Genomic DNA, 27910 nt, shown 5'->3' on the forward strand with positions numbered 1-27910 from the left:
CTGAATATGCTGCAATACTGGGAGACATTTATGACAAAAAAATTATCCCAAATTTGGACTTTAAGAGTATTATGAATATAGAGCTGCAAAATTTGCGTTTCACTTATATTGGACTTACCCAGTCTCTAGTCGTAACCCGTGTGTGTGTATATAATGTGTGTCTCTTTAGTTTGCAAATAAAAGTTCTTTATATCTGCCCACAGTTCAGCTTTAATGCATTGGTGTAAAAGTATTAAATTCAAATAAACAGAACAATGACAGTTTTTATTGAATCTCTTAGAAGGTAACAGAGATTAGACATATTACGACTCAGTACAAAACAGGGCGTATGGTCTATAACCTTAGGAAGTATCCATAGTCTGAATACTCTCTTCCACTACATCCAGGTTGAAATGGGTGATCTTCTCTGACAGAACACCAGTGGTGCCTTTCTTGTACTTGTAATTTCCAGATCTATAAAAAAACAGAAACAATACACTAGTACCTTAAAATGTATATTGTAGAATGTGAGATATATGTTATTCAGTTGCAGTTCAAAGGGTGGAAATTTAGATGTCCCACAGTGGCTACAAGGTTGTGAGTACTTACCTTACACCTTTCTTGTTCGCAACATCATGAGGGCGTATGTAATCCACCTTATTCTTTGTAATCACGCACAAGTCGATGTTGCTACCAGAGCCCAAGTCATTAAAGATCCCAGAAGCAATGGCATCTCGTACCAATTGTTTGGCTTCTTCTTCCTGCAGATGGAAAATCAATTTAATCAAAAGTGTATACAGTAAACCCAAACAAGTCTCTTTACAACTGAGCAGCATTAAAGTGTTTGTAAACCCAACCAGAAAACTTGCACCTACAGGTAAAGCCTAGATTAAGGCTTACCTGTAGGTGCAAGAAATATCTCCTAAACCTGCAAGGTTTGCCCTCGCATGCGCAGGGATCTGCCGGTCCCGCACGCATGCGTGGGAGTGACATCATTGCTGCTCCGGCCAATCACAATGATGGAGCAGTGAAAACAGGAAGTATCTGCGAGGGGACATGGTTGGGGGGTGGGGGTTTACTTCCTCTTTAACCAGATGCAAGATTTTATTGTCCATAGTCTGGGGACAGACTTAATTTTCTGTCCCAGAGATGTCATGTATAGGCCTTTAAAAGCACAGACCTTCTATATTCAACAAACATTTGTCATCGATATCCATCCTAGACACCATCAATGTTGTATGGCAACTGCAGTACCAACATGGTGAGATGCAAATTCCTTTCTGCTCTCTCCGGCTGCATGTATACACATCTGCATGGAATAATAAAGTTAAATGATCCAGACAATTAGGATCCGTAAAATATGCCACTTCCTGCCACTCAGGCAAGTCTGCATGCCATTGTGTATCCAGAACTTTCATTTGTGAAGCTATAATCTCTAAAATGTGTTGACCCCAAGCCAGTGCTTTCTCAAACAGTAAGTGTTGTAGACAATAAAAGAAAGAATTGTCAAATAGTCCAACATATAGCCACATATTTTACAAATTTCTGCTATTCAGCGGTTACATTCTTCTTGTAGAACTGAAACAGGTTACATCCTTTCAGACTGGTAATTCCATTAGTTAGTAAGAAGTACAGCACAATCACAGGCAGTTTGCAAGGTACAATTAGAAGGCACATAGAAAGTACTGTTATATAAGGGCCCCGATTTGTGCGTTTAAAACAGGGGTCACCAAATTTCTCAAAACATTCATGAAACGGTACAATGAATACCGGTAATGTTTTTGTAAATACTGTTGAGGATACTATTGCCATAGTTCGCTGCAATTATAGTTGTTAGAATGCACAATTTTTAGAAAATGAACAGAAATCATTTTTTTGGCACCACTCCTGTTGCCATCAGTAAACTCACCAACACTCCAACAAAGTTTGGGGCAGGAGAGTACACATAGCACAGGAAGTGAACATGTTTGTATACCGTTCCTGGAATGGGGAAGGTGGATGGATGATAAAGATAACGGAAAGCAGGCTAGTAAATGAGACCAGTGACAACACACAATAAAAATACTGTCTTGGTACAAGCTACCTCACTTACAGACCTCAAAAATATTAAGGGACTCCAAACAACTTTCTATCATTTATCAACCACCTATTGACACCAGACATGAACTGACCTCCTTTTGAACCCTAGCCATTTTATTGGCCATTCAATAGTCCCATTGAACCTGGGGACTCATAACTGAACAAGTTTATAATCCGCATTGTGACATTTTGCACAACAAAATAAATGTTGCCTCTTCCCACCTTATAAAAAACTGTAGCAGCTTTGTTCTGCATTTTATTGCTATTGGTCGACAATGTATGAGCCATCAGATGAAGTAGTTCTCATACACGGCCACACATTATCTCAATGTTTGGGCCACAAAACAAGGTGGTACCCTGCAAATGCTTTACAGCCCAATGAAGCCACTCCCAGATACGTACATATGATCCTAAGAGGACAGTTTTGTGGGCAATATAGTATAACCACTTTGATAATCCCATCTCTTATGTAGACACGGGGGCAGGATTAATGTATTAACTGTGGAGTCCCCATTTAAACAGTTGTGTCCCAAAATATAAATATTTTAAGTTTAAACCCTATGCAGCATGTATGAATAAAATAACCAAGAAATCTAAGGATTATGGCTGAGGCATAGAAAAACAGAATCATTACTACGCTATACACATGCAGGTAAACTGCACATATGCAAAATCCCACATAGTCATTTCCTGCCTTTTATATACAAGCAGCATGCGTGTAATTAAAAACAAGAAAGTTTTGGAGCAAATAACTGGGCCTGTGAGTAGTTTATAGCTGTGTAGTCCAAAGTACCTGGGAATATGTTACCCCAGGGTCCGCTGTGCTGCTTCTAAAATGAGATTACAATAAGAGTGATGTACGGTAAGACGAGTCAGTGGTGACAAGCAGCTCTTTATAGAGCTATCTGTTTGCTTCCATCACTGTATCACACAATGTGTCCCTGGGCTCCAATGTGCACAGCTATTTACCAGCAGATGACAAATGGCCAGCACTTGGAGAAGGCAGGAGAGAGTTCCAGATCGGTCACCGCAGCTGCAGCATGTAGCTTGTGGTGGCCTAAACGGCCCCAGAGTTCATTAAACTGACCGGTAATGGTTCTCTCAAGAAGCGCCAGAGGAATACTCTGGTAAGGACAAAAATAAACAAGTCAGACTGGATAGGCAATCCGAAATGCTGTCTGATAAATTATTTATAACGCACACAATTGTCTTCATTTAATATCGGAGCTGCTAGTGGCATCTTTAAAAGATGATTTATGTGCCGTAATGCTATTAAACTTTATATGAGCCCTCGGCTGGCCATAAAGTCTGCAGAGATTTAGAGAATGAGCTTTAAACTGTCGAGGCCTGCCTGATGGCAGACATGGGGCTGTATTAAATCTTAGCTTTAAGCCGGCTGTTGGGAGTGTGGAGGTTTCGTGCAGGATCAGGTGCTGATGGATTATCGTGATGGGCCTTTTACGATTTAGCTATTGAAGGAGGTCTGCCGTGGATAGACGGCTTCTACCGCTGGCAGGTTAGGGAAATTTGCACATGCCAGTAAATACTAAAAACTCTTTCTGCCAGACATTCTTGCAATTGTTTTTATAACGGCATTCATTTTGAAGGGCCCATAGACCGAAATAACAGCTCAGCTGAAAGACAATTCTTACAACATTTAGAAATACACTTAACGAATTTCAACAAGAGCCGATTACATCAGAGATGCCAAACTGAAATTATTCTCTTAAAAGGAAAAAAATATATACTGTATTTTCAGTTGGCGCATACTTTATGTAAAGTTTATTTTAAAATAATGTTTTGTGTGATTTCAGATGTGTGCGCATTTGTTTTGCTTTTGGATTACATGAAAAGATTTGTAATTGGCCATTAGAGGGAGATTAGTATTTCACTACAAACACATAGTCTCACTTTTTGATATCAGCTAGAGTGCATTGTATTTATTGGGTTAGCACATACACAGAGTTGCAAGCATGAAAACTCAACTCCAAAAAAACACAAACAATTAGGAAATTCAGGAATGAAAAAAAGGTACACACTCATCAAAAATGCAGATGGCTGTCCAACCTACACCTACCCTGATCCCATTTGGCCATCATAGGCTATGTTGCGGAAATGACTGACACGGAACATCACTCGTATACCCGGGACAAAGACGTGATGAAACGCGTAGGCACCTGGAAGTGACAGAGGAGCTGTCGAGTGAGACGCCGATACGATAGGTCTGTTCTAGCTTATCCTTGTCACTGCAGCATTTGTAAAATTAATGTTTTTGAAGATTTGCTTGCGAGTGGATTTTTAACGTATGGGAAACTAAAATTTTTTTTAACACTATTGGAGCTCCTTTTACTTTTGTTACTTTACTTTTTGTGATTGAGTCGATCCTGGTGATGAAGAGGATCAAAAATAAAATGCTTATTAAGCTGAACATGTGAATGTGAGGCATATAAAGCAGGTGTGTGTGTGTGTGTGTGTCCTACCGGGGTCAGATCAGATGACACCGAACACTTGGTGTGGTGTGAATAACTTAAAAGTTGAAGAAGATTGCATATATTGCATCAAGATTGTGAATTACTGGACTTTGATTTAGTGCACATAGACACTTGGATGAATCAGTATTAATTTTGTTATTTTTGTTATATATTTTATGCATTTTTTTTGTTATTTTGTCACATTAATTGTAATATAAGCTGTTCTTTCTACCTAATTTAGAGGAAGAGCATAGTGGGTAATCATGCTTATCCTGCCTAAAAAAAGAGGAATTACCTATGCATACAACATGATTTCAAAAGGAAGGGGATATTCCTGGTGACCATACATTATGGGCCCAAGATTTGCTTTCATTTGGAGTTTAGGATGCACATAAAGCAGGTAATACAACTGTTAAACCTAATTTGATGCACAACAGCACTGGATGGATCTCACCTCAAATAAAAGGTCTGGTAAACTCAATACACAAAATAGTGTTGCACAATGGGTGCACATCAACACTAGATAAGTCCCTCTACAGGCCACATGGCTGGTTACCACAACACATCGAATACATCATGTTGTAAAATTCATACAGAATATCAACCCCACTTGGACACTAAACCTCAATGGACCATGGCACTAAGCAGATGCCCCATTACTTTCAGTCTTTGTCCAGCAGTTCGGGCATGCCATCATAAACTGCAAACATATGCAGGCTGTTGCATTATAAAGGACTACCAGCCAAGAGTGGTAGCAAAGTAGAGCTAGGTACATATTCAAGTATCCATCCACAAGATTGGCAAAGAAAGTAATGTTTATCAGTCCCAGTAAAGGCACAACACCTCACAAGATCAGATGAGAAGCCAAATCCTAATTGGTGTCACCAGTCAAGCCTAGCTGCATCAGAGGCATTCATGGTGATTATTCCAATACTGGACACATTGGGTTCCTGTCATGATATATGACAACACTTAACACCTAGAGAGTAAGGGGCTTGGAGCAGTTTTTAAATTAGTGGCCAATGTATGTTGTTACTAATTTGTATGTTTTCTCTGAGAATTTCATGTTCTTGAATAAAATTAACTTTTTTTTTTTACACACACACACACACACACACACACACACACACACACACACACTTCTGTGACTCGGTGCAAAGTACTGAGATGCAATTCTTATTCTGCACTGATATTTATTCCAACTTAATTTTAAATAAAGGGTCCTGAACTACTGGCAGTTTTCCAATCCTTTCTTGTTTGAGGGAGGTACCTGGTGACAGAGGGTATGAGCTCAGGCCTCATGAAAATATTTACAACTGTGGGGTAGAGCTGCACGATTCTAGGCAAAATGAGAATCACATTTTTTTTGCTTAAAATAAAGATCACGATTTTCACAGCATAACATCTTTCACATTATACAAAAAAAAAAAAAAAAAAGGCTGTTTTAATAAAAGAAAAAAATTACATTTGAAAGACCACTGCGCAAATACAGTGCAATATATAATATTGCAACAGCCACCATTTTATTCTCTAGGGATTCTGTAAAAAATAAAAAAAAATGTATATATATATATATATATATATATATATATATATATATATATATATATATATGTGTATGTGTGTGTGTATATATATATATATATATATATATATATATATATATATATATATATATATATATATATATCTATATATATATATATATATATATATATATAATGTGTGTGTGTTTGGGGGTTCTAAGTGATTTTCTAGCAAAAAATGACTAATTTGAAACCAACAAGTGTCAGAAAAAGGTTTGGTCTTTAAGTGGTTAAACTTCCCTCGTTTACAGACTGAAGTTCATTCCTTTGATCTAAACAACAATGTTTCTAGTTATATGGGTAATTTCTGTTGTGATTACGATTCAAAAAAGAGTAAACACAGTTAATTGATAATAAATGGCTTCATGAATAGGGAATGATTAAGGAAAATAGACTTTGTAGGCACGTAAATAAAAGATAATAAATTTACACAAAAATGCATCTAAACTAGGAGGTCGACCGATATGGGTTTTTCCATGGCCGATGCCGATATTTAGAAATTGTGGCGGTCGATATATGCCACCGATTTTTTTTTATCCCCCTTCATCTCATAAAATCTAACAGTTGGACCCCTTTCACACTGGGGTGTTTTTCAGGCGCTTTTGAGCTAAAAATAGCGCCTGTAAAGTGCCTGCAAAACGGCTCCCCTGCAGTCTGTTCTGTGTGAACGCCCGAGTGCTTTCACACTGAGGCGGTGCGTGGCAGGACGTTAAAAAAAGTCCTACAAGCAGCATCTTCTCATACCGCTCCTCCACCACTCCTGCCCATTGAAATGAATCGCCTGCAAAGCGCTTCTGCAGTGGTGCTACACGGGCACATTTAACCTCTTCATCGGCCTCTAGCTGGGTTATATGCACTCCATTAGCAGCCAAATAGCGCCGCTAAAAGTAGCAGCGTTTTACCATCAACGCCTGCTCGCTCTAGTGTGAAAGCAGTGGAGTTCCGCCCCAAAAAAATATATTAAAAGTCAGCCGCTACAAATACTGCAGCGGCTGACTTTTAACATACGGACACTTGCCTGTTCTGGGCACCCGCAATTTCAGCACCCAAAGCCGATCTCTCCCTCGGCTCTCGGGTGCTGCCCCCGCCATCTTTGGGAAGGGAATCAGGAAGCAGGCACAAAAAAAAAAAACAGGTAATCAAGACTTTTGGGCCAAAAAAAAAAAAAACAAGCCAACTTTACCGTTTAGTTTTTTTTCTTCATTAAAGTGTATTTTTCCCCCCAAAATTGCATTTGAAAGACCGTCATTTTATTCCCTAGGGTCTCTGCTAAAAAGATATATAATGTTTGGGGGTTCCAAGCGATTTTCTAGCAGAAAATACAGGATTTTTACTTGTAAGCAACACAAGTTATAAATTGTTAAAGATGAAATTAATACTGTTGTATTCGATAACCTAATTGAGATCTGTTCTCTTTCTACAATCCAGAGGCTCCTGATGAAGCGATGTTGATATTGCGAAACATTTAGAGCTCAAGCTTTTATTGTGATCTTGTGGACTTCTCATCGAGGAGATATCTGTACTCAATATAGGCATCTATTATACAGACATCTTTTGTACCAAGCTACCTACATTACCATTGAGTCACTCCCTTTGAGGGTTATATCACACGATCCTATCTTTTGTACTGTATTTTTTAGATGCATTTTTGTGAAAGTCAATTGTTCCTTAATCATTCACTATTCATATAATACTAGGAACGAGGCATATTTATTATTAAGGGTGTTGATTACCACCCGAGGGCACTAGTAATCAATCATTTTCAATAAATGGCTTCAGGCAAACGCTAACCATGAGTGAAAGAAACGTTTGTGCCATCATTCATATTCTCTGAAAAATGACCAAGAAATCTAATTCTGCCAGGGTATGTAAACTTATGACCACAACTGTATTTCATTGATCTGACTGATAAATAAAATAAAGATAAAATGTGATGGCTACTATAGGCACTGTACACATTATTATGGCATTCAGTAAACATTTTTATGCTATATTAAATATACTATAGCATGGGCTACATTTGCCCATAGGCTTACTTAAAAAGTCGGGAGTTCTGTCTAATCTGCTAAACCATCTTTTTCCACAACTTCATGGATTCCTTGCATGCTTTGAAGTTTCTCCTCTGCTCATTCCATTGATTTAAGCCTAGTACACACTTTTTTTTCCATTCAACCCAGAGGGTTAAAAAGGAAAGAACCTGACAGCTCTGGTCAGAGCTGCTGTACTATCAATCCAACATTAGTACAGCAATCACCCCTGCTGAGCTATTGTGTTCTGAAAGGGGGACGGCCACCCGCCAGAACGCACTGGATAGCGCGAGAATCTCAGCCACTAGCTGAGAGTGTTGATTGCAAGCCGGTTGGCTGTTGGCTTTCTAGCATGCACATCCAAAAGTCAAACTGACTGCCATACACATGGGCCAAAGCTTTATTTCAATTTCTAAGCACTATATATCCCATGGTACCTTGCTGCCTGCAAGCAAAGATGTGTGTGCATTCATCAAGCTTTGTTGAAGTTTTTAACCACTTAAAGACCTCAGGTGTTTTTCAGATTTGGTGTTTGCAAGACTAAAACATTTGTTTCTGCTAGAAAATTACTTAAAACCCCCAAACATTATATATTTTTTTTTTCTAACACCCTAGAGAATAAAATGGCGGTCATTGCAATACTTTTTGTCACACCGTATTTGCGCAGCAGTCTTACAAGCGCACTTTTTTTGGAAAAAATTCACTTTTTTGAATTAAAAAATAAGACAACAATAAATTTGGCCCAATTTTTTTATATATTGTGAAAGATAATGTTACGCCGAGTAAAATGATACCCAACATGTCACGCTTTAAAATTGCGCCCGCTCGTGGCATGGCGTCAAACTTTTACCCTTAAAAATCTAGATAGGCGACGTTTAAAAAATTCTATAAGTTGCATTTTTTGAGCTACAGAGTAGCTCTAGGGCTATAATTATTGCTCTCGCTCCAACGATCGCGGCGATACCTCACTTGTGTGATTTGAACACCGTTTTCATATGCGGGCGCTACTTGCGTATGCGTTCGCTTCTGCGCGCGAGCTCGTCAGGACGGGGCGCTTTAAAAATTTTTTTTTTTTGTTTTCTTATTTAATTTTATTGATTTTATTATTTTTTTACACTAAAATATATAAAAAAAAAAAAAAAATGATCACTTTTATTCCTATTACAAGGAATGTAAACATCCCTTGTAATAGAAAAAAGCATGACAGGTCCTCTTAAATATGAGATCTGGGGTCAAAAAGACCTCAGATCTCATATTTAGGCTTAAATGCAAAAAAAAAAAAAAAAAAAGGAAAATTTGTCATTTAAAAAAATGACAGAACAAAAATTGTCTCTTTAAGAGGCTGGGCGGGACTGACGTTTTGACGTCACTTCCGCCCAGCAGAGCTATGAGGACGGGTGGGGGCCATCTTGCCCTCACTCAAGTCCTCACACACAAGGCGGCAGCATCGGATCTCCTCCACCGCTACCGACGGCTCCGGTAAGCGGCGGAGGGCGCGGAAAAGCGGCGGGAGGGGGGGGGCCCCTCTCCCGCCACCGATAACGGCGATCTCGCGGCGAATCCGCCGCGGAGACCGCCGTTATCGTTTACACGGCCGCCAGCTGAAAACATGGATATCTCAGTTGTGGCAGCAGCTGCTGCCGTTACTGAGATATCCATGTTTAAAAAGAGGACGTATATATACAGTGGGTGGTCCTTAAGTGGTTAAAGTAACAATTAGCACCCGTTTGTAATTGTTTGTTTAACACAGATCCCAATGGGAGTGTTGATTGCCACTTTAGGCAAGTTTGTTGAAAGCATCCTGAAGCTTGCCAGCACCTAGCTTAAAGTGACAATCAGCACAGCCATTATGAAGCTGAGCTTAACATTTACAAACAGAAGCTCAATGGTGCTTTAAATGCTTAGTGAAAGCTGCCACAAGAATTGCAAAAGCTTGCTTAAGTTTCATAAAAGCTTGCCGTTCACACTGCTCTTATACAAGCTGAAGCACTTATGAAACAGGCCTTAACATGTGAAGTTCTTCAAAAAGTACGTTCAAGATTGTTCAGATAAATAGAAGGCAAAAAATTGTAATCACAGCCAGTGAGCCAATCAATGAGCAGAGATAGGGGGAGTGGGGCCTAGCCGTGCCTCTGTGTCTCATGAATGCATAGAGCGGAGGCTCACCACAAAGCTTTAATATTGCTTACAATTAAGGATGAGCTCCGGCGTGTTCGCATAGAACACGCGCAGAGCCCCGCCAGGAAGTCGGCACCTGCGCTGCGCTAATCACAGCCAGGCAGACATTTCCCGATTTCTGCAGCCGAGCATCGGACAATGTCTGCCTGGCTGTGATTAGCGCAGCGCGGGTGCCGACTTCCTGGCGGGCTCTGCACGTGTTCTATGCGAACACGCCGGAGCTCATCCTTATTTACAATCTATAAAACTACCTTATTTCACACATAGGCAATCAGCTCCCGGTCAGCACGGGGGAAAAAACAAAACAAAAAACAGGGTACTCAAATGGCAACCTCTAGTTTGCTTCCCTTGTTGGAATGCTCGGAACCTTTCTAAGCAATGGGGTGGTTTGCATTATAAGGATGAAGGCCTTAGACCTTAATTAAAAAAGGGGAAAAAAATGTGTTCGTCAAATTTTAAAACCACAATTCCAACTTTTTTTAGTTTTGGACAGAAAGAAAATGAACATCTCCTTTCTAAATTTGCTGGCTCTCCCCAGCTGGAAATAGTTTCCATCACTTATCAGGCCGTCTGACTGCCTCTCCAAAGTGGAAAGCTAAAACTAAAAATTAACAGCAAAATTAAAAACAAAACATGTACTTTTGCCTTTAACTAGCGTGCAGTTCTAACAAAGATCACTCTGCTGTGCCATTCACAAAGCACGGCACAACAATGACGCTTGTTCTGCGCTCTGTGAATGAAACAGCAGAGTGAGGGGGATGGAGGCACCACACCAGAACTGGTGTTATTCATAAAACACGGTTTCTATGCAGCGGGAAACCGGAAATGTGACTCCTCGCTGTACATAATTAGAGGACTTGGCAGATCTTACAGAGCGTCTAAAGAAGAAAAAAAATAAATAAAAAGTGTTAATGTAAGATTAAAATAAATAAATAGCAGTGCCTGGAGCTGGGCTTTATTGGGCAACTTGGGAAGAGAAATATGGTATGGAAAATATGAAGTAGATGGGGTATCTGCCACTACCTATTTGGTATGCTTAAATCTGGCCTTGACCGTTTTCTTTTTTTAATTATCTGTAGTTTGGAAATGTGTCATTCAATCTTGTGCCTTCATTTATATCTTTATATTCAATAACCTTTCATACACACACGTTGGCTGTTTCTCTTTTTCCTGACTAGGCTATTAAAACATACAAACTTAATTATGGATTAGCACAGGATCAATATAAACCTTATAAACAGTCCCAATCTTTAAGGGGTCATTGCTCCTCTTTTTCCATTACTGACCAGCGTCTCTTTCAGTAATGATTCCATTTTTCATGTTCACATTAAACAATAAGCAATATTTGAAATACAAATTATATATGAATATAAGATTCTTTTGATTTGGTTCCGCCAGTGAGACATTTTGCTGTAAAGTGTCCCTGAGTTGTATTTAAAATGTTGGCAATGTTTAAATCAAGCTTTAGCTGACATAATTGTGAAATGAAACATGCAAGAAAGCAGAAATGCTGAATAATTCTACTTAAAATGAAAGCATAAAAGATGTCTCCAAAGCAATGCTGACCAAGAAGAGGTTAATCGGTGTCTGTACGCACACAGGAAGAAAATAAACTGCTTTTAGCAGAGTGAAACCTGGTAATTATAAGTCGGACCAAGTGACAGGAATGCAGGGCTTGGTGTCAGTCGATAATAAATGGCTTGTGTTTGCCAAATGTCCACTTACAGCTGTGGATCAGCTTGGCTTCTATTTGAGGGCAATTAGGTATACTCAGGGGATGGAGAGTTGTGCAATGATACAGGATGGGTAAGGTAAACCCCACATTGGTGCTGGAGGCTTCTAGCTCATTCCGTATCATATTTGGATAAGACTTCCTAATAAAGTATACGTTTTTGTTGTAGATCTGCATATATTCCAGAAAAGGCTATGTAGGTTTAAATTGCCATGCTCCAGGTACACACGAACTTCAGGTCCCAGCATGCCCAAGGACTGTAGTTTAAACAGCTGTAAAATACTAGGCTGCCAATACAAACTTCAAAGCGTACCCAGTTGTTGGGTTATGCTGAGCTTTGGATTTCCAGCTGCCACCATGTGGGTAATACTTTAAGCACAGATTCCATGACATGCTGGGTCCGATAGGTACAGTCTAGCACCAAGGTCACACATGCTGGAAGCACATGTCTCTTCATCGATAACTGCTGCTTCCAGCATGTGTGACCTTGGTGCTAGACTATAAACGCTGCTTAAGCTGAGGAAACCAAACTCCCATGGTCACCATGGAGAAAGATTCCAACTGCCAAAAGGTGCTCACCTGAAGCAATGCGTCTATAAAATCAAAGAAACGCTGCACTCCCATCCAGCCAAACCATCTATAGGCTTAAGCTATGGTGGGCGGAACGAAACATGTCAGGGGGCATGGCTTTGGCAGAGACTCAAGGGCCAAGACTGTTTTTACGTCTGCAATAGGTTGGCTGGGCAGGGGTGAGGTTCTTTGATTTCGTCCTTTCAGCAGTTATCGCGTACCAATGCATGTGGAGACTTGCACCATCTCAACAGTCGAAGAATAGCAGAGTGCTCTTACTCAAGGCCTAGAATACCCTGCATTTGGCAAAACATGCTGGACTACCAGGTTCTCCACACCTGTAGACTGCCCAATGGCTGGCAAGCCTTAGCTTAGCAGGACTTCTAGTTTCCCAATAACCAGAGGGCACTAGGTTAAACACTGGCATAAACCTTGCACTTACGATAGATATATGAATGTGCAGCTGGCAGAAGCATGCAGTGTCTTTATATTGTGGCTAAACCTCTTTATGAGAACAGTGTAGGCATATCAAATGCCATACATTCAGACAGCCCACCTCCTTCCCTTCTCTAATTGCACCTCACACATGCAATAAAACATGTTAATATTTCATTGCAGTAAGGAAGATACTGAAGTATAAATTCAGCATCTGTTGTCTGCAGGGTGACAGGTCCCTGCAGAGAGGCGCTCATGTTGTAATTGAGTTCTATACTGAATTAATCAGCAGTTTATCTTTTCTAGTAAAAGAATGTAAATCCAGGTTAGTGGCACAGACATTAACTATTAATTTATGCCAAGTAAGCTACCAAAACAAAAAACAATCAGGCTCTGAACGAAAGCAATGCCTGAAAGCAGCGAGGTGCGGTGTTTATGCAGCATAAACTGCAACAATATAAACAGGGCAGGAAACTACAGAGGATTTGCCTGGAACTCCAAGTCTCATTACAGCTGCACTTCTATAGAGGAGGCATAAATGTATTGATCAGACAGACTGCTCAAACATAAGCTCAGGTTTTGGTAGATTTATAAACAAAAAACAAACAAAATGTGTTATCCATGCAAAAAATGTTAGACTAGGTAGCAATAATGTAATCAGTCACACAAGGACTTCATACACTTATGTGGCCAAGTGGATTTTCCAACCCAATAATGCGATATTAACGTAGAGTTTTATCGGGCAGCAGAGTTCTCGGCTTTGCGACTAAATATGCAAATCATTAAACCTAAAGCCTAGTACACACGGCCGAATGTCGGAAGGCATTCAAAAGAAACTGACTTGCATTCATACCATAGGCTGGACTTGATGGACTTGTGTCTTTTCAACCTCACCTACTATGTAACATTTGGTCCGTGTGTACTGGAGTCGGTCCGTGTGTACTGGAGTCGGTCCGTGTGTACTGGAGTCGGTCCGTGTGTACTGGAGTCGGTCCGTGTGTACTGGAGTCGGTCCGTGTGTACTGGAGTCGGTCCGACAGAAGGCCCTGTCAAAGGAGCAAGACCGAAAAAGGTCTGCTGATCGCCTCCCGATCAGCGCTCTTAGCCAATGGCTGGATGCACTGACCGGAGTGTTCTGGTGGTGGGGGGGCATTCAGCGAAGATCCTGAGCTGTCAGTCCTGCTGGGATGAAAAAAAAAAAAATACTAGTGTGTAGGAAGCTTAAAGGGCAAGTTCATCTTTACAGAAAACGCTGTAAGGTGAACTTACACATGTGCCCCTCCTCTGACCCTGGCCCCGCTGACCTGTACCGCCGCCATCTTCGGTTCTAAGCACCAGTATATCCGTGCCAAGAGCCCAGAACTTGGAAATCCGCTCTGCTAGAATATTAAATATGTCCCACCTCAGAAGTGACGTTAGGATGATTCTAATTTGTTGGCGCTGACCAATCAGCAGCCGCAAAGTGGTTTTGTCAGCTATGGAGAAGACTTGAAGAAAGGATTTCTATGCCCCGGGCTCCTGATGCGGATATACCAGGGCTTGGTACCAGAGATAGAGGCGGTCCAGGTCAGTGGGTGGGGGAAGAGAATATAATAAAAGAGAAATATATATATATATATATATATATAAAAACTCGTCAGACAACTTGGGCATGGTCAGTTGTTGGAAAAGGAATACAATATGCATTTTTTTTAAACATTTTTTATAAGGTCTGTACAAGCGGACAGACCTATTTGCTCAGTCCACCTTTGGCTCCTGTTTTGCAGTGTTCTACAACTGCTGTGCGTTACTGCTCCTTCCCACAATGTGAGTCTATGAATCAGCCAGCCTATTAAGAACAATGCAAGGTGGGACAAACTTCATTACAGGTAAGTTATGTCGCTAAGGCTGTAGAAAAAAAAATAAGAAAAAAAAAAAAATTAGGTAATGGCTAAATGTCAGCTTTAAAATATGCTGCCACTGAAATAAACAATATAGTTTCGGTCATGTGCACATTCACATCAGCTGCTGGTGTATGCTGTGAAGGTGCTGATGTGCCGTATTAGATCAATCACAATGTTTTTTTTTTCTAGCTTTATTGAAAAAAAAAAAAAAAAAATCACCACAAATTCAGTGTGTTATGATGCAGTGTACTGCGTCACAACAAGCTATGCAATATGCACTACCTTTTTCAATGCACATCGCTGCAATGCATGCAGTGGTGTATACTGAACTACTAGGATTCAAGGCAATCTGCATTGGGGAAGGCTGCTGAACACAGCCCAGCCCATACAGTGTAAATGAACCCCAAGTCTAATAGAAATAACATCTGTCACACTGGCATCTGTCACACATTAAATGATAATGGTCATCCAATTTGGAAGATAGCAATTAGATAAGGAAAAATCATAAGTCTATAGACACAAGTCTCTAGGCACTGCTCAGCTTGCCAGATGTCACACAAAAACCATAAAAACACAAAAAGTCTAAACCTGACTTTTGCAAGCGATCAACATTACTTAAAGCGGAGTTCCACCCAAAAGTGGAAGTTCTGCTTTAAGCACTTCTTGCATGCAACATTTGGCATGTCATCTTTTGGGGGGGTACCTAGTTTTGGTACCCCACTTCCGCTTGGGCCGCCCTGAAATATATAACACGCAACAGGTCCCAGAAGATTGTCCAGCCATTGAGGCGGCGCAGCACGACTCACGCATTCACAATGTGCAGCAAGCGGTCACAGCTGGGTGCCCACAATTGCAATGCCAGCACCAGGAAGAGAGAAGGGATAGAGCCGAGGGTTCGGGCGACCGCATCGTGGGCCGTGAGACAGGGGAGTGTGTGTTTATTAAAAAGTCAGCAGCTACAAAATGTGAAGTTCCTGACTTTTAATAAACACAAAAATGACAAACTCTGCTTTAAGATAATGCAATACATCCAAAGTGATCATTGCTCATGTAAAGAAACACCTAAGAAACAAGGTACAACTGTTAAATCTTCTGATATATACAGTATATAGCAGGTCAAATAATCTGTTAGGCTATTCACCAGAAAATAGCCGATGAACCAAAATGTCACCTGTTATATACATATAATCAAAAATATATTTCTCAACCACGCAGCAGGTATCTGGAACATTAATAGTTTGGGCTAAACAAAGAGAGCGCACGGGCGCGCGAGGGGGGCCGAGAGAAAACATGTGAGGGGGCCGAGAGAAACCATGTGAGGGGGCCGAGAGAAAACATGCGAGGGGGGCCGAGAGAAAACATGCGAGGGGGGCCGAGAGAAAACATGCGAGGGGGGCCGAGAGAAAACATGCGAGGGGGGCCGAGAGAAAACATGCGAGGGGGCCGAGAGAAAACATGCGAGGGGGGCCGAGAGAAAACATGCGAGGGGGGCCGAGAGAAAACATGCGAGGGGGGGCCGAGAGAAAACATGCGAGGGGGGCCGAGAGAAAACATGCGAGGGGGGCCGAGAGAAAACATGCGAGGGGGGCCGAGAGAAAACATGCGAGGGGGGCCGAGAGAAAACATGCGAGGGGGGCCGAGAGAAAACATGCGAGGGGGGCCGAGAGAAAACATGCGAGGGGGGCCGAGAGAAAACATGCGAGGGGGCCGAGAGAAAACATGCGAGGGGGCCGAGAGAAAACATGCGAGGGGGCTGAGAGAAAACATGTGAGGGGGCTGAGAGAAAACATGTGAGGGGGCTGTTGAGTGTTAAAATGAAAGTGTGTGCATTGAAGGACTTGGTGGGATGGCTAGTGGGCGGGCCCTGGGGAATGTTGGTGGTCAGGCCTTAAAGCTGTCTAAGGGGCCTCTCAATTTCTGATAGCGGCCTTGGTACCAATTGAGCATTGTTTAAGCTCCACGGTCTACCTGAGTATTGTTGCTTACCATGTCCATCCCTTTATGACTACAGTGTACCCATCTTCTGATGGCTCCTTCCAGCAAGATAATGCACCATGTCACAAAGCTCATATCATCTCACTACTGGACAATGAGGTAACTGCACTCCAATGGCCTCCACAGTCACCAGATCTCAAACCAATAGAGCACTTTTGGGATACAGGAGATTTGCATCATGGATATGCATCTGACAAATCTGCAGCAACTGCATGCCGCCATTATGCCAATATGCACCAAAATCTCTGAGAATTGTTTCCAACACCTTTTCTGTTGAAGAATTAAGAGTCGGAAAAAAACGTTCCTTCAAAGTAAAGGCATAATATGCTGGTATGCATTACATACCAGCACATTATGTGACATTTACCTGCAAATGAAGCCCGTACCATCACCACTGCAGGCCGCATACACATTTCCTTCTGGGGACGCGGACTCCGGCTATGTGACTGGTCAGGAGCCGCCAGTCACGGCACTCGCTCCTGAAGAAACTGCACGGGCGGCTGTTTCTTCAGAACGCATGCATGATAACATCATTGACGCAGCATACAGTAAATATCTCCTAAACGACGCACGTTTAGGAGATATTTACAGTAACTATAGGTAATGCCTTATGCCTAGAGGATTACCTATAGGTACTGCAGGGAGGTTTACAACCTCTTTAAAGGCAGTTCTGAAGGGGGTCCAACCTGGTACTAGTATGGTGTACTTAATAAAGTGGCCGGTGAGCGCATATTATACAGACACTAACCGGCTGAAGAAATCACCTTTAGGGAGCCCATACAAAAAAAAACAAACAAACACGACTTGGTTCCCCCATCCACGCTTTTCAGGATGGGAAATCCCCCTCAACAACCCCGGGAGACTTTGTTGCCATCAGAATACCATGATCAGCACTGTAGTCTATAGCCATCAGCGTTGATTGAGCGGGGAAAATCTGACTGAAGTGCCCTGACTGAATTTTGATCCATGTATGGCCAGCTTTACTCTACACAAGTTTAAAATAGCTGAATATTTATGGGCACCTTAGGGCCCTTTTACACTAGCAGACTTATTGGGTCCGCCTGTCAGTTTTTAGACGATCACTGAAGACCCTCCTCCTCAGAGAAGACTATCCTACCCACACCTAACAACTGTATTTTCAGCCATCAGTTCACCCCCCACAGTTATTACCTTATGTTTCACTCGACCCTCCCTTCTAGATCCTAAGCTCTACTGAGCAGGGCCCTCTGATTCCTCCTGAATTGTCTGCCCTCATGTTGTAAAGCACTGTGCAAACTGTTGGTGCTAATATATATATATATATATATATATATATATATATATATATATATATATACACATACACACACATACATACACACATACATACAGTACAGACCAAAAGTTTGGACACACCTTCCCATTCAAAGAGTTTTCTTTATTTCCATGACTATGAAAATTGTAGATTCACACTGAAGGCATCAAAACTATGAATTAACACATGTGGAATTATACATAACAAAAAAGTGTGAAACAACTGAAAATATATTTCATATTCTAGGTTCTTCAAAGTAGCCACCTTTTGCAGCAGACACATCTCTAGAACTGTTAAGAGGAGACTGTGTGAATCAGGCCTTCATGGTAGAATATCTGCTAGGAAACCACTGCTAAAGAAAGGCAACAAGCAGAAGAGACTTGTTTGGGATAAAGAACACAAGGAATGGACATTAGACCAGTGGAAATCTGTGCTTTGGTCTGATGAGTCCAAACTTGAGATCTTTGGTTCTAACCCCCGTGTCTTTGTGCGACGCAGAAAAGGTGAACGGATGGACTCTACATGCCTGGTTCCCACCGTGAAGCATGAAGGAGGAGGTGTGACGGTGTGGGGGTGCTTTGCTGGTGACACTGTTGGGGATTTATTCAAAATTGAAGGCATACTGAACCAGCATGGCTACCACAGCATCTTGCAGCGGCATGCTATTCCATCTGGTTTGCGATTAGTTGGACCATCATTTATTTTTCAACAGGACAATGACCCCAAACACACCTCCAGGCTGTGTAAGGGCTATTTGACCAAGAAGGAGAGTGATGGGGTGCTGCGCCAGGTGACTACCTCTTGAAGCTCATCGTGAGAATGCCAAGAGTGTGCCAAGCAGTAATCAAAGCAAAAGGGGGCTACTTTGAAGAACATAGAATATGAATATATTTTCAGTTGTTTCACACTTTTTTGTTATGTATAATTCCACATGTGTTAATTCATAGTTTTGAAGCCTTCAGTGTGAATCTACAATTTTCATAGTCATGAAAATAAAGAAAACTCTTTGAATGAGAAGGTGTGTCCAAACTTTTGGTCTGTACTGTACATACATTAAATACACACACATATAATATATATATATACATATATATACACACACACACACACACACACACACACACACATACATACATACACACATACATATATACACACACACATATACACACACACACACACACACACACACACACATATATACACACACAAACATACATAAGTTGTGCAACGGATCGTCACTGATCCGTGATCCGAACGGGTCACCCTGTTTGGATCGGCACACTGCGCGATCAGTGTAATGCTCCGCAGCCTCGGCCATAGGAAAGTCCCCGGCTTAGGCCTAGCTCCGGAGCGGCGGCCATCTTGGTACACCCGGCGGCGGCTGTCTCGTCAAGAACTAACGTTTTGTCGCTGCCATCTTGCTCCACCCCACACTCCTGCACAGTAATGATAGTGAGAAGGGGGCAAGCGGACATCTTGTTACACCCAACGGACTTTTAGATTTCACAGTTATTTTCAACACAAAACGAAGCTTATATGCTTAAATACAGTATTTGGAAATCCAACGGACTGTTTACATGTTATATTTTAAAAGCAGCAGCAAACCTTACATGCTTGCTAATGTGACAGAACACCTCTGATTTTCACATTTAGTTAAATGTGAAAATCGGAGCTGTTCTGTCACATTAGCAAGCATGTAAGGTCAGCAGGTTTGCTGCTGCTTTTAAAATGTAACATGTAAACAGTCCGTCAGATTTACATATACTGTATTTAAAGAGGGGGTTCACTCTATACATTTTTTTTTCTAGCATTAAATTAAGCATAGTAGCGCGAGCTACAGTATGCCTTTATTTATTTTTTTTGCCCCGTATTCACGGTGTAATCCTATAGTGAAGATTCCGACTCCCCGCGGGGAATGGGCGTTCCTATCCAGAGGGAAGATGATTGACGGCCGGCTCTCTCCGGAAATAGCCGAAATAGGACTTGGCTCTTCACGGGGCGTGCGCATAGTCTGTGCGCAGGTGCCGTATAGCGCCGTGAAGAGCCGAGACCTACTCCGGCTATCTTCGGGGAGCGTGACGTGCCATAGCCGGCCGTCAATCATCTTCCCTCTGGATAGGAACGCCCATTCCCCGCGGGGAGTCGGAATCTTCACTATAGGATTACACAGTGAGTACGGGGCAAAATAAATAAAGGCATACTGTAGCTCGCGCTACTATGCTTAATTTAATGCTATAATGTTGTTATTGTGGGTGAACCACCGCTTTAAGCACACAAGCTCACTGGTGCAAGCGACTATTATCTGCACAGTTTACGGTGTATATGGTAATATTTGGCTGTTGATTGATATTTTGCACGCCGATTATATTTTAAGTTTATTACTAAGAGTTGGCATCATATAATGGAAGATTAGTACTATTATTTATTGGTGTTTATTTGGATATATTAGTAGACAATTACGAGCAGCAATGTCACTTTATTATACTCTAAAAGGTGGCGTTGGTCTTTAAGGATATGTTTATTTCCTATCAGCTTATCTATATTCACTGTTTCAGCCGCAAAAGCCATGCGATTCATAGTCAAATTACTGGATGTGAAAAAATTGTGTGTATTACCAGCGCCAAGATAATATCAGTATTTTTATTAAGTCTTGCTGCAATAAAAAGTGAAACTTCAAAGGTTGGATTTAGATTTGTGTATTTGTGAAGTGTATTGCGCTAACTTATATAAACATTTTACCACGACTGATCCTGGGAACTTGTTAGTCAAAAAACAAAAAGTATGTACATGTGTCTATACAGGGCACTGTATGGGTTATTATTGCACACTATTTGATTGTTTACACATTAATAATCATAGACACGTGTACATACTTTTTGTTCTTTGAGTAAAAAGTTCACAGGATCGTGGTAAAATGTTTATACAAGTTAGCGCAATACACTTCACAAATACACAATTTACTGGATGTACGGTGTAGAATCAAATGGCAAAATAGGATGGTTAGAATCAACCACAATTCCAAAGTTTGCAATAGAATTCAGGCAGAATTTACAGAAAACGATAGATACAAAGAGAACCTGAGAGACAATCCTAATGCTGGCTGAAAGCACTAGTCAATAAGATGATATAAAGGCTGCACACAGGCCGGGCAGGGAGTCATTGCTCAGGTTAGATCTATAGCTGCCCACATGACAAATGAAGGCAGCTCTGCAGTGGGTGTCAGGTGCATGGCATCACAGACTTAAAACAACTGCAAGGCCTTCACAGCTGAAGCAGATCTGGTCTTTGGCAATCCATAAACGTTTCTCCAGAGGCTGCTGCTGCTTTGTGAAATATGGCTTCATAAATCAGTCTGGAAAAGTGGCACTTGTGCACTTCGTCATCTATCATTGCAGAGAAAGCTTCCAGGCAGGACCAGGCTTGTCACAATTGGCATTGATAAAATACATGCTACTTACATACAAGAAATGCTAAAGCTACATTAGGAAAAAATAAATAAAAAATGGAAGGCGAGGGGGGGGGGGGGGGGGGGAGAAAAAACACATCCTGCTGGTGTTAGCACGCTTGAGGCAGTGGCAGGAGCTTTAGCAACTCATCTTCAAAAGGCATAAAGCCAAAGCTCTTGCAACCTGCAGAAATTGGCTAAGCCTGTAGCCCTCGGCTCCTTTAAGTTGAAACATCTTCAAAGTCTTGCAATCTAACTGTGGGGCACAGCACCTGCCACCCCAGATTTCATTCTATCTGCTCTTGGCAGCTCTGTTCAAAAAGCAAAAGCAGAAGGGATAGAAGGCGATTGTGCAAAGAGTAGAAACTGAAGAGGCAAAAGCAAATGCATTTCTAGAACACTGCAAGTGACTAAACCCAGCAGATAAAATAGAGTCACTAGTAATAAATCAAGAACCCAAAATACTGCAGGAAAATAAAATCAATGCAAGGTCTCATACACAAGAACGGACTTCCAACTGACTTTTCCATGGATTTTGCTGCGAAAGGGCGTTGTCCGTGAACTTGGTATGCATACACACAGCAGCACTTTTTCAGCCAACACACACGAACGTAGTGATGTAATAGACGTACTACGTGGTTTTTTTTGCTCTTTACCGCCACCCATTGGGCAACTTCTGCTATTGGTGTCTGATCATTAGCATTGGTTCTGAGAATGCATGCTTGTACTTTGGACTTAAAGCAGAGGTCCACCCTTTAAAAAAAAAAAAAAAAAAAAAGCCAAAAAGGCTCCAAAAAAAATTGAACTTTTTTTTTATACTTATCAGAAATGGCTGTTGCTATGCAGATTGTCCTAATCTGCCACTTCCTCATCCGCGGTGATCTTCTCTCTTCTCCTACTCGGGGTGCCCTCTGGGATTTATGCGTCTCCCAGAGGATAGTCGCCGATTCACAAAGTGTTGCGCGACTCGCACATGCGCAGCAGGAAACGGGGAGTGAAGCCGCAAGGACATTTGTTGCCGGAAAGTTTGTCTGTTCTCACAGCGAACATTTGTCCAATGAAAAAGCAAAAAAGTTTGTCCGATGGAGCGTACACATGGTCAGAAAAACAGGTCCATGGACAATTGTTGCCAAAAAGTCAGATCGTGTGAACAGGCCGTAAAATCTCAAACATGAGGCCAGCAAATTAGGAAAAAGTAAAAGATACAAGTAGCAGATAAGGCCTTTAATGGTACACTGCACACAAAACTAAAAGTTAAAATAAATCTTAGTGAAAGGCTGCAATTGCCGACTCTTTCCTAAATGGTTGTACTGGCTTTTTCAATTCTTTTTAGTGACCCCAAAAAAGGATGTAAACAGTGACCCCGTATCTAACACAACTGATCAACTTGAAAGGCATACCTTGGAATGGCAATGTACATATTTCTGTGTTTCTTTAACCCTTTAGAAACCAATGACACTTAAAACCCAGGTGCCCACAACAAATTTAGAAACAGTTAATTCTCAAACCCTGCCTACCAAAATCTTTTACATTTCTTTTAAGGGTAGAAAGCTTTTTTATGGTTCGTTTAATAAATCTTTGGTTACCGCTCATGTGTTATAACATGTGAGCATATGAACTGATATGTATCTAGGAATTACAAAAACGTAACCTTTGTAGGTTTTTCTTTCCATTTTTTTTTTTTTTTTTACTGTCAATGTACCCGTCTGTGCCAAGAGTTTGTTTATTTTTACATGCCCATGTGAGCCATACGATTGGTGGTCCTATTGATCATATGATTGGACACCAGAGTGGTTAGTCATAGAAAAGCGCTTTCCACAATTGCAGTCTCTGAACTAGGAGCACATAAAAAGGGAAAACACATAAACGTTCCTTTGGCAAGGGACATGGTGCAGAGGAATGTCAATTTACAGACTGCAGAAAAGAAAGGGGGTTCAAGTGTTACTAAAGTCCATTTTTTTTGTTATTAAAATAACAAACATGTTATACTTACCTGCTCTTTGCAAAGGTATTGCACAGATTGGCCTCGATCCTCCTCTTCTGGGATCTTGGTGCCTCTTCTTTTTATGTCCACCATAGCCAGCTGTTTGCTATGGGGAAAACGTTGGCGGCGCGCTCACGACCTGTGTCTCTATTTCTTCACTGTATTTGATTGACAACAGCAAGAGCTAATGGCTACTGCCGCTTCTCAAATGCTGTGTGAAAAGGAAGTAAGGGGAGAAAAAATGCAGCTGTGCACAGCGCCGATCTCTTCCCCCCTCTCTTACTCTTCACACAGGGGAAGAGGGGCACAGGAAGATTGAAAATGTTTACCTTAATGCAAATAATGCATTAAGGTTAAAAAAAAGGTTTTAAAGTTTAGTAACACTTTAAAGCAGTGTTTTGCCCACCCCTGCAAACATTAAAAGCCAGCACCCACACATACTGCAGCTGCTGGCTTTTAATAATAGGACACTTACCTGTCCTGGAGTCCAGCCATGTCGGCACCGCAGCTGATGTTTCCATCAGCTGTCAGGTGCATGCCGCCGCCATTGCTGGTAAGGGAACCCAGCAGTGTTGCCTTATGGCTTAATGCTGGGAACCCTACTGCGCATACATGAGCCTCTGCTCCTCTCTCCTACTGGCCCGGCGGAAGGAGGAAGAGAGAGACAAGCAGTGACATCATGGGCCGCAGCCAGACTTCTGGAAGCGAGAACAGGATATCTGCCCCCCCCTCATCGAAAGGGGCACCTGAGGGGGGAGGAGACAGATCAGCGGAAAACCACTTTTGGGTGGAACGCCGTTTTACGTTACAAAAGAGTGGTTGGTCTAGACATGGATGTAGGCTTACTTCCTTTTGTTATTAATCTAAACTCCTTCAACTTACCCATTTGCAAACAGTGACAAATATTCTACCTTATGTGGCATAACTATACCTTAAAGGAGTTCTCTGACCTAAAACTTTTAACCCCCGCTGTGCCCGGGCTGTAAAAAATTAGAAAATAAACTTTCACTTACCTGCCTACGATCCCCCGTTGTTCCGATATCGCCGTCCCGTTCTCCGGTCCCGGTCTCTTCCGCTTCCTGTGTGTCGGTGACTCATAGTGCGCTCAGCCTATCAGTCGCCGCGACGGGACATTGCTGCGGCCGCTGATAGGCTGAGCGCACTATGAGTCACCGACACACAGGAAGCGAAAGGGGCCCGGGACCGGAGAACGGGACGGCGATATCGGAACAACGGGGGATCGTAGGCAGGTAAGTGAAAGTTTATTTTCTATTTTTTTACAGCCCGGGCACAGCGGGGGTTAAAAGTTTTAGGTCAGAGAACTCCTTTAAGCTCTACTGCACGATTTTGGCCAAAATGAGAATCACAATTATTTTGCTTAGAAGATTACAATTCTCGCGGCGTAAAATCTGTCACATAAAGCAAAAAGATTTTGGCTAATTTTACTGGTTAGTTTATATATATATATATATATATATATATATATATATATATATATATATATATATATATATATATATATATATATATATATATATATATATATATATATATATATATATATATATATATATATATATATATATATATATATATATATATATATAAATCATGTTTGGGGGTTCTAAGTAATTTTCTAGCAAAAAAAAATATTTTAACTTGAAACCAACAAATGTCCGAAAAAGGTTTAGTGTTTGAGTGGTTAAACTTTCCTCATTTACACACAGAAGTGTATTCCTTTGAGGTAAAGGACAAATTGTTACAATGTTTAGACTTAAAGCAGGAGTTCACCCGAATTTTTTTTTTTAACATTAGATTGATGCTCATTTTGTCAAGGGGAATTGGGTGTTTTTTTAAAATCGAAGCAGTACTTACCGTTTTAGAGAGCGATCTTCTCCGCCGCTTCCGGGTATGGTCTTCAGGACTGGGCGTTCCTATTTGATTGACAGGCTTCCGACGGTCGCATACAGCGCGTCACGAGTTGCCGAAAGAAGCCGAACGTCGGTGCGGCTCTATATGACGCCTGCGCAACGACGTTAGGCTACTTTTCGGAAAATCGTGACGCGATGTATGCGACCGTCGGAAGCCTGTCAATCAAGTAGGAACGCCCAGTCCCGCAGCCCATACCCGGAAGCGGCGGAGAAGATGCATCTCTTAAACGGTAAGTACTGCTTCGATTGTTAAAAAAAACACCCGATTCCCCTTGACAAAACGAGCCTCAATCTAATGTTAAAAAAAAAAGTTTTTTGGGTGAACCTCCACTTTAAGTTCCACTGATAAAGAACGTTGTGATACTTTGCAGACTGCCCGGATTTTTTTCTCCTTTCTTTTGACGGCTGACTGCTTCAGCAGAGCAGAGAGAATTCTCTGCATAGAAAGATCGGGAAATACTTTGTCAAGATGGCAAGGAATAATCGTGCAGCTCCAAGTGACAATCTAATCATTTAAAACCAATGTTACTTAAAGCAGGGCTCGACAAATCCCGGGCGCCAGGTCGCCATGGCGACTAGAAATGGGGTCCTTGGCTTGGAAGGGGGGAAATTTTTTTTTTTTTTTTTTGTAAGCTGGCACCATCTGGTGGTGAGCCGTTGGTATTACAAGTTATTATCACCAGATGTGTAAGCTGGCGCCATCTGGTGGTGGCCGTTGGTATTACAAGCTAAGCATTACAAGTTAAACAGCAATTCTAATGTAATTTTTCACTATTTTCACTGCCATCTTCTTCCCTCTAATTAGAACCCCCAAACATTATATATATTTTTTATCCTAACACCCTAGAAAATAAAATGGCGATCGTTGCAATACTTTCTGTCACGCCGTATTTGCGCAGCGGTCTTACAAGCGCACTTTTTTGGGAAAAAAATTACACTTTTAATTAAAAAATAAGACAACAGTAAAGTTATCCCCATTTTTTTTATATTATGAAAGATGATGTTACGCCGAGTAAATTGATACCCAACATGTCACGCTTCAAAATTACGTCCGCTCGAGGAATGGCGACAAACTTTTACCCTTTAAAATCTTCATAGGCGACCTTTAAAAAATTCTACAGGTTGCATGTTTTGAGTTACAGAGGAGGTCTAGGGCTAGAATTATTGCTCTCGCTCTACCAATTGCGGCGATACCTCACATGTGTGGTTTGAACACTGTTTACATATGCGGACGCTGCTCACGTATGTGTTCGCTTCTGCGCGCAAGCTCGTCGGGACGGGGCGCGTTTTCTGGCTCCTAACTTTTTTAGCTGGCTCCTAGATTCCAAGCAAATTTCTCAAACCCTGACTTAAAGTGAAATTGTCTTTATGCAGGGTTTCTACTATATTGCAGAAATCACATTAATAATGCACAGATCACCTGAGGCCTCATGCACACTGGACGTTTTTACAGCAGCTGTTTTTGGCAGATGTTTTTTTCTACAGTCAAACTCTCCATCATGTTATCCTATGTGTCTGCACACATAGGCCGTTATCAGCAGTTTTGGGCAGTGGCGTTTTTGAGCAGTAAAAAAAAAAAAAAAAAAGCTAGTGGGTTTCGAGAGGCGTTTTTCAGCTGTAAAAACGCTCCAATGCTGATTAACGTGGATAAACGCCTAAAAACGTCACTCACCAGCGTTTTTTAATCCATTGAAAAAAAAAATATATATATTTTTCAACAAAAACGCTAACAACCGCTATTGAAAAATTCACTGCAAAGCTACTGGCGTTTTTATAACGTTATTTTAACGTCCAGTGTGCACAAGGCCTAAAGGTCTACACATTTGGTCAAGTTTCTGGTCATCATGGATCCTAAAGCATCATACCGCATACATACAACATTTTTCCTCGACGCGATTCCTCTCAAGCCTGACTTGCATACCCAAGATAGTGAAGAAAAAAAAATGCTCAAGCAAAGCGCGGTGACGTACAATGGCACTATAAAGGGAAAGTTCCATTCGAATGGCGCCACCCTTTGGGCTGCTTATGCCAATTTCCCTGTCTCATAACTTGCTTCTAAGCATGCACATTTTTTTCCCCCTTGTTAAAGCGTACACACTACCGTTTTTATCCACGTGAAAAACTACGACGTGAAAAACGGCGAGAAAAAAATGCTCTGGAGCCTACACACGACCAATTTAAAATTTTTTTATTTTTCTCGTCCTGAAAAACAGTCGTGTGTACGCGGCATCACTTTATCTAGGAAGTACAAGACATTTAGGACTACAGTTATATTTTGTTCTTATCACGTAGTGGCGTAGCAAAGCAGGAGGTCTATG

General features: G+C 41.4%; 1 protein-coding gene across 1 annotated transcript in view; it reads right to left on the minus strand.

The window, feature by feature from the left end:
* Positions 1–243: 243 nt before the first annotated feature.
* Positions 244–27910, minus strand: part of PSMB7 (proteasome 20S subunit beta 7) — a 103947-nt gene continuing 76280 nt past the window's right edge. The window contains exons 7-8 of the mRNA XM_040324865.1: positions 589–740; positions 244–453 (exon numbers count right to left, since the gene is read on the minus strand). Of these exons, the coding sequence (XP_040180799.1) occupies positions 342–453; positions 589–740 (264 nt within the window). The 3' untranslated portion in view covers positions 244–341. The remainder of the gene's footprint in view (positions 454–588; positions 741–27910) is intronic.

The sequence above is a fragment of the Rana temporaria genome, chromosome 9 (genome assembly GCF_905171775.1).
Source record: "Rana temporaria chromosome 9, aRanTem1.1, whole genome shotgun sequence".
In the NCBI taxonomy this organism is placed as follows: Eukaryota; Metazoa; Chordata; class Amphibia; order Anura; family Ranidae; genus Rana; species Rana temporaria.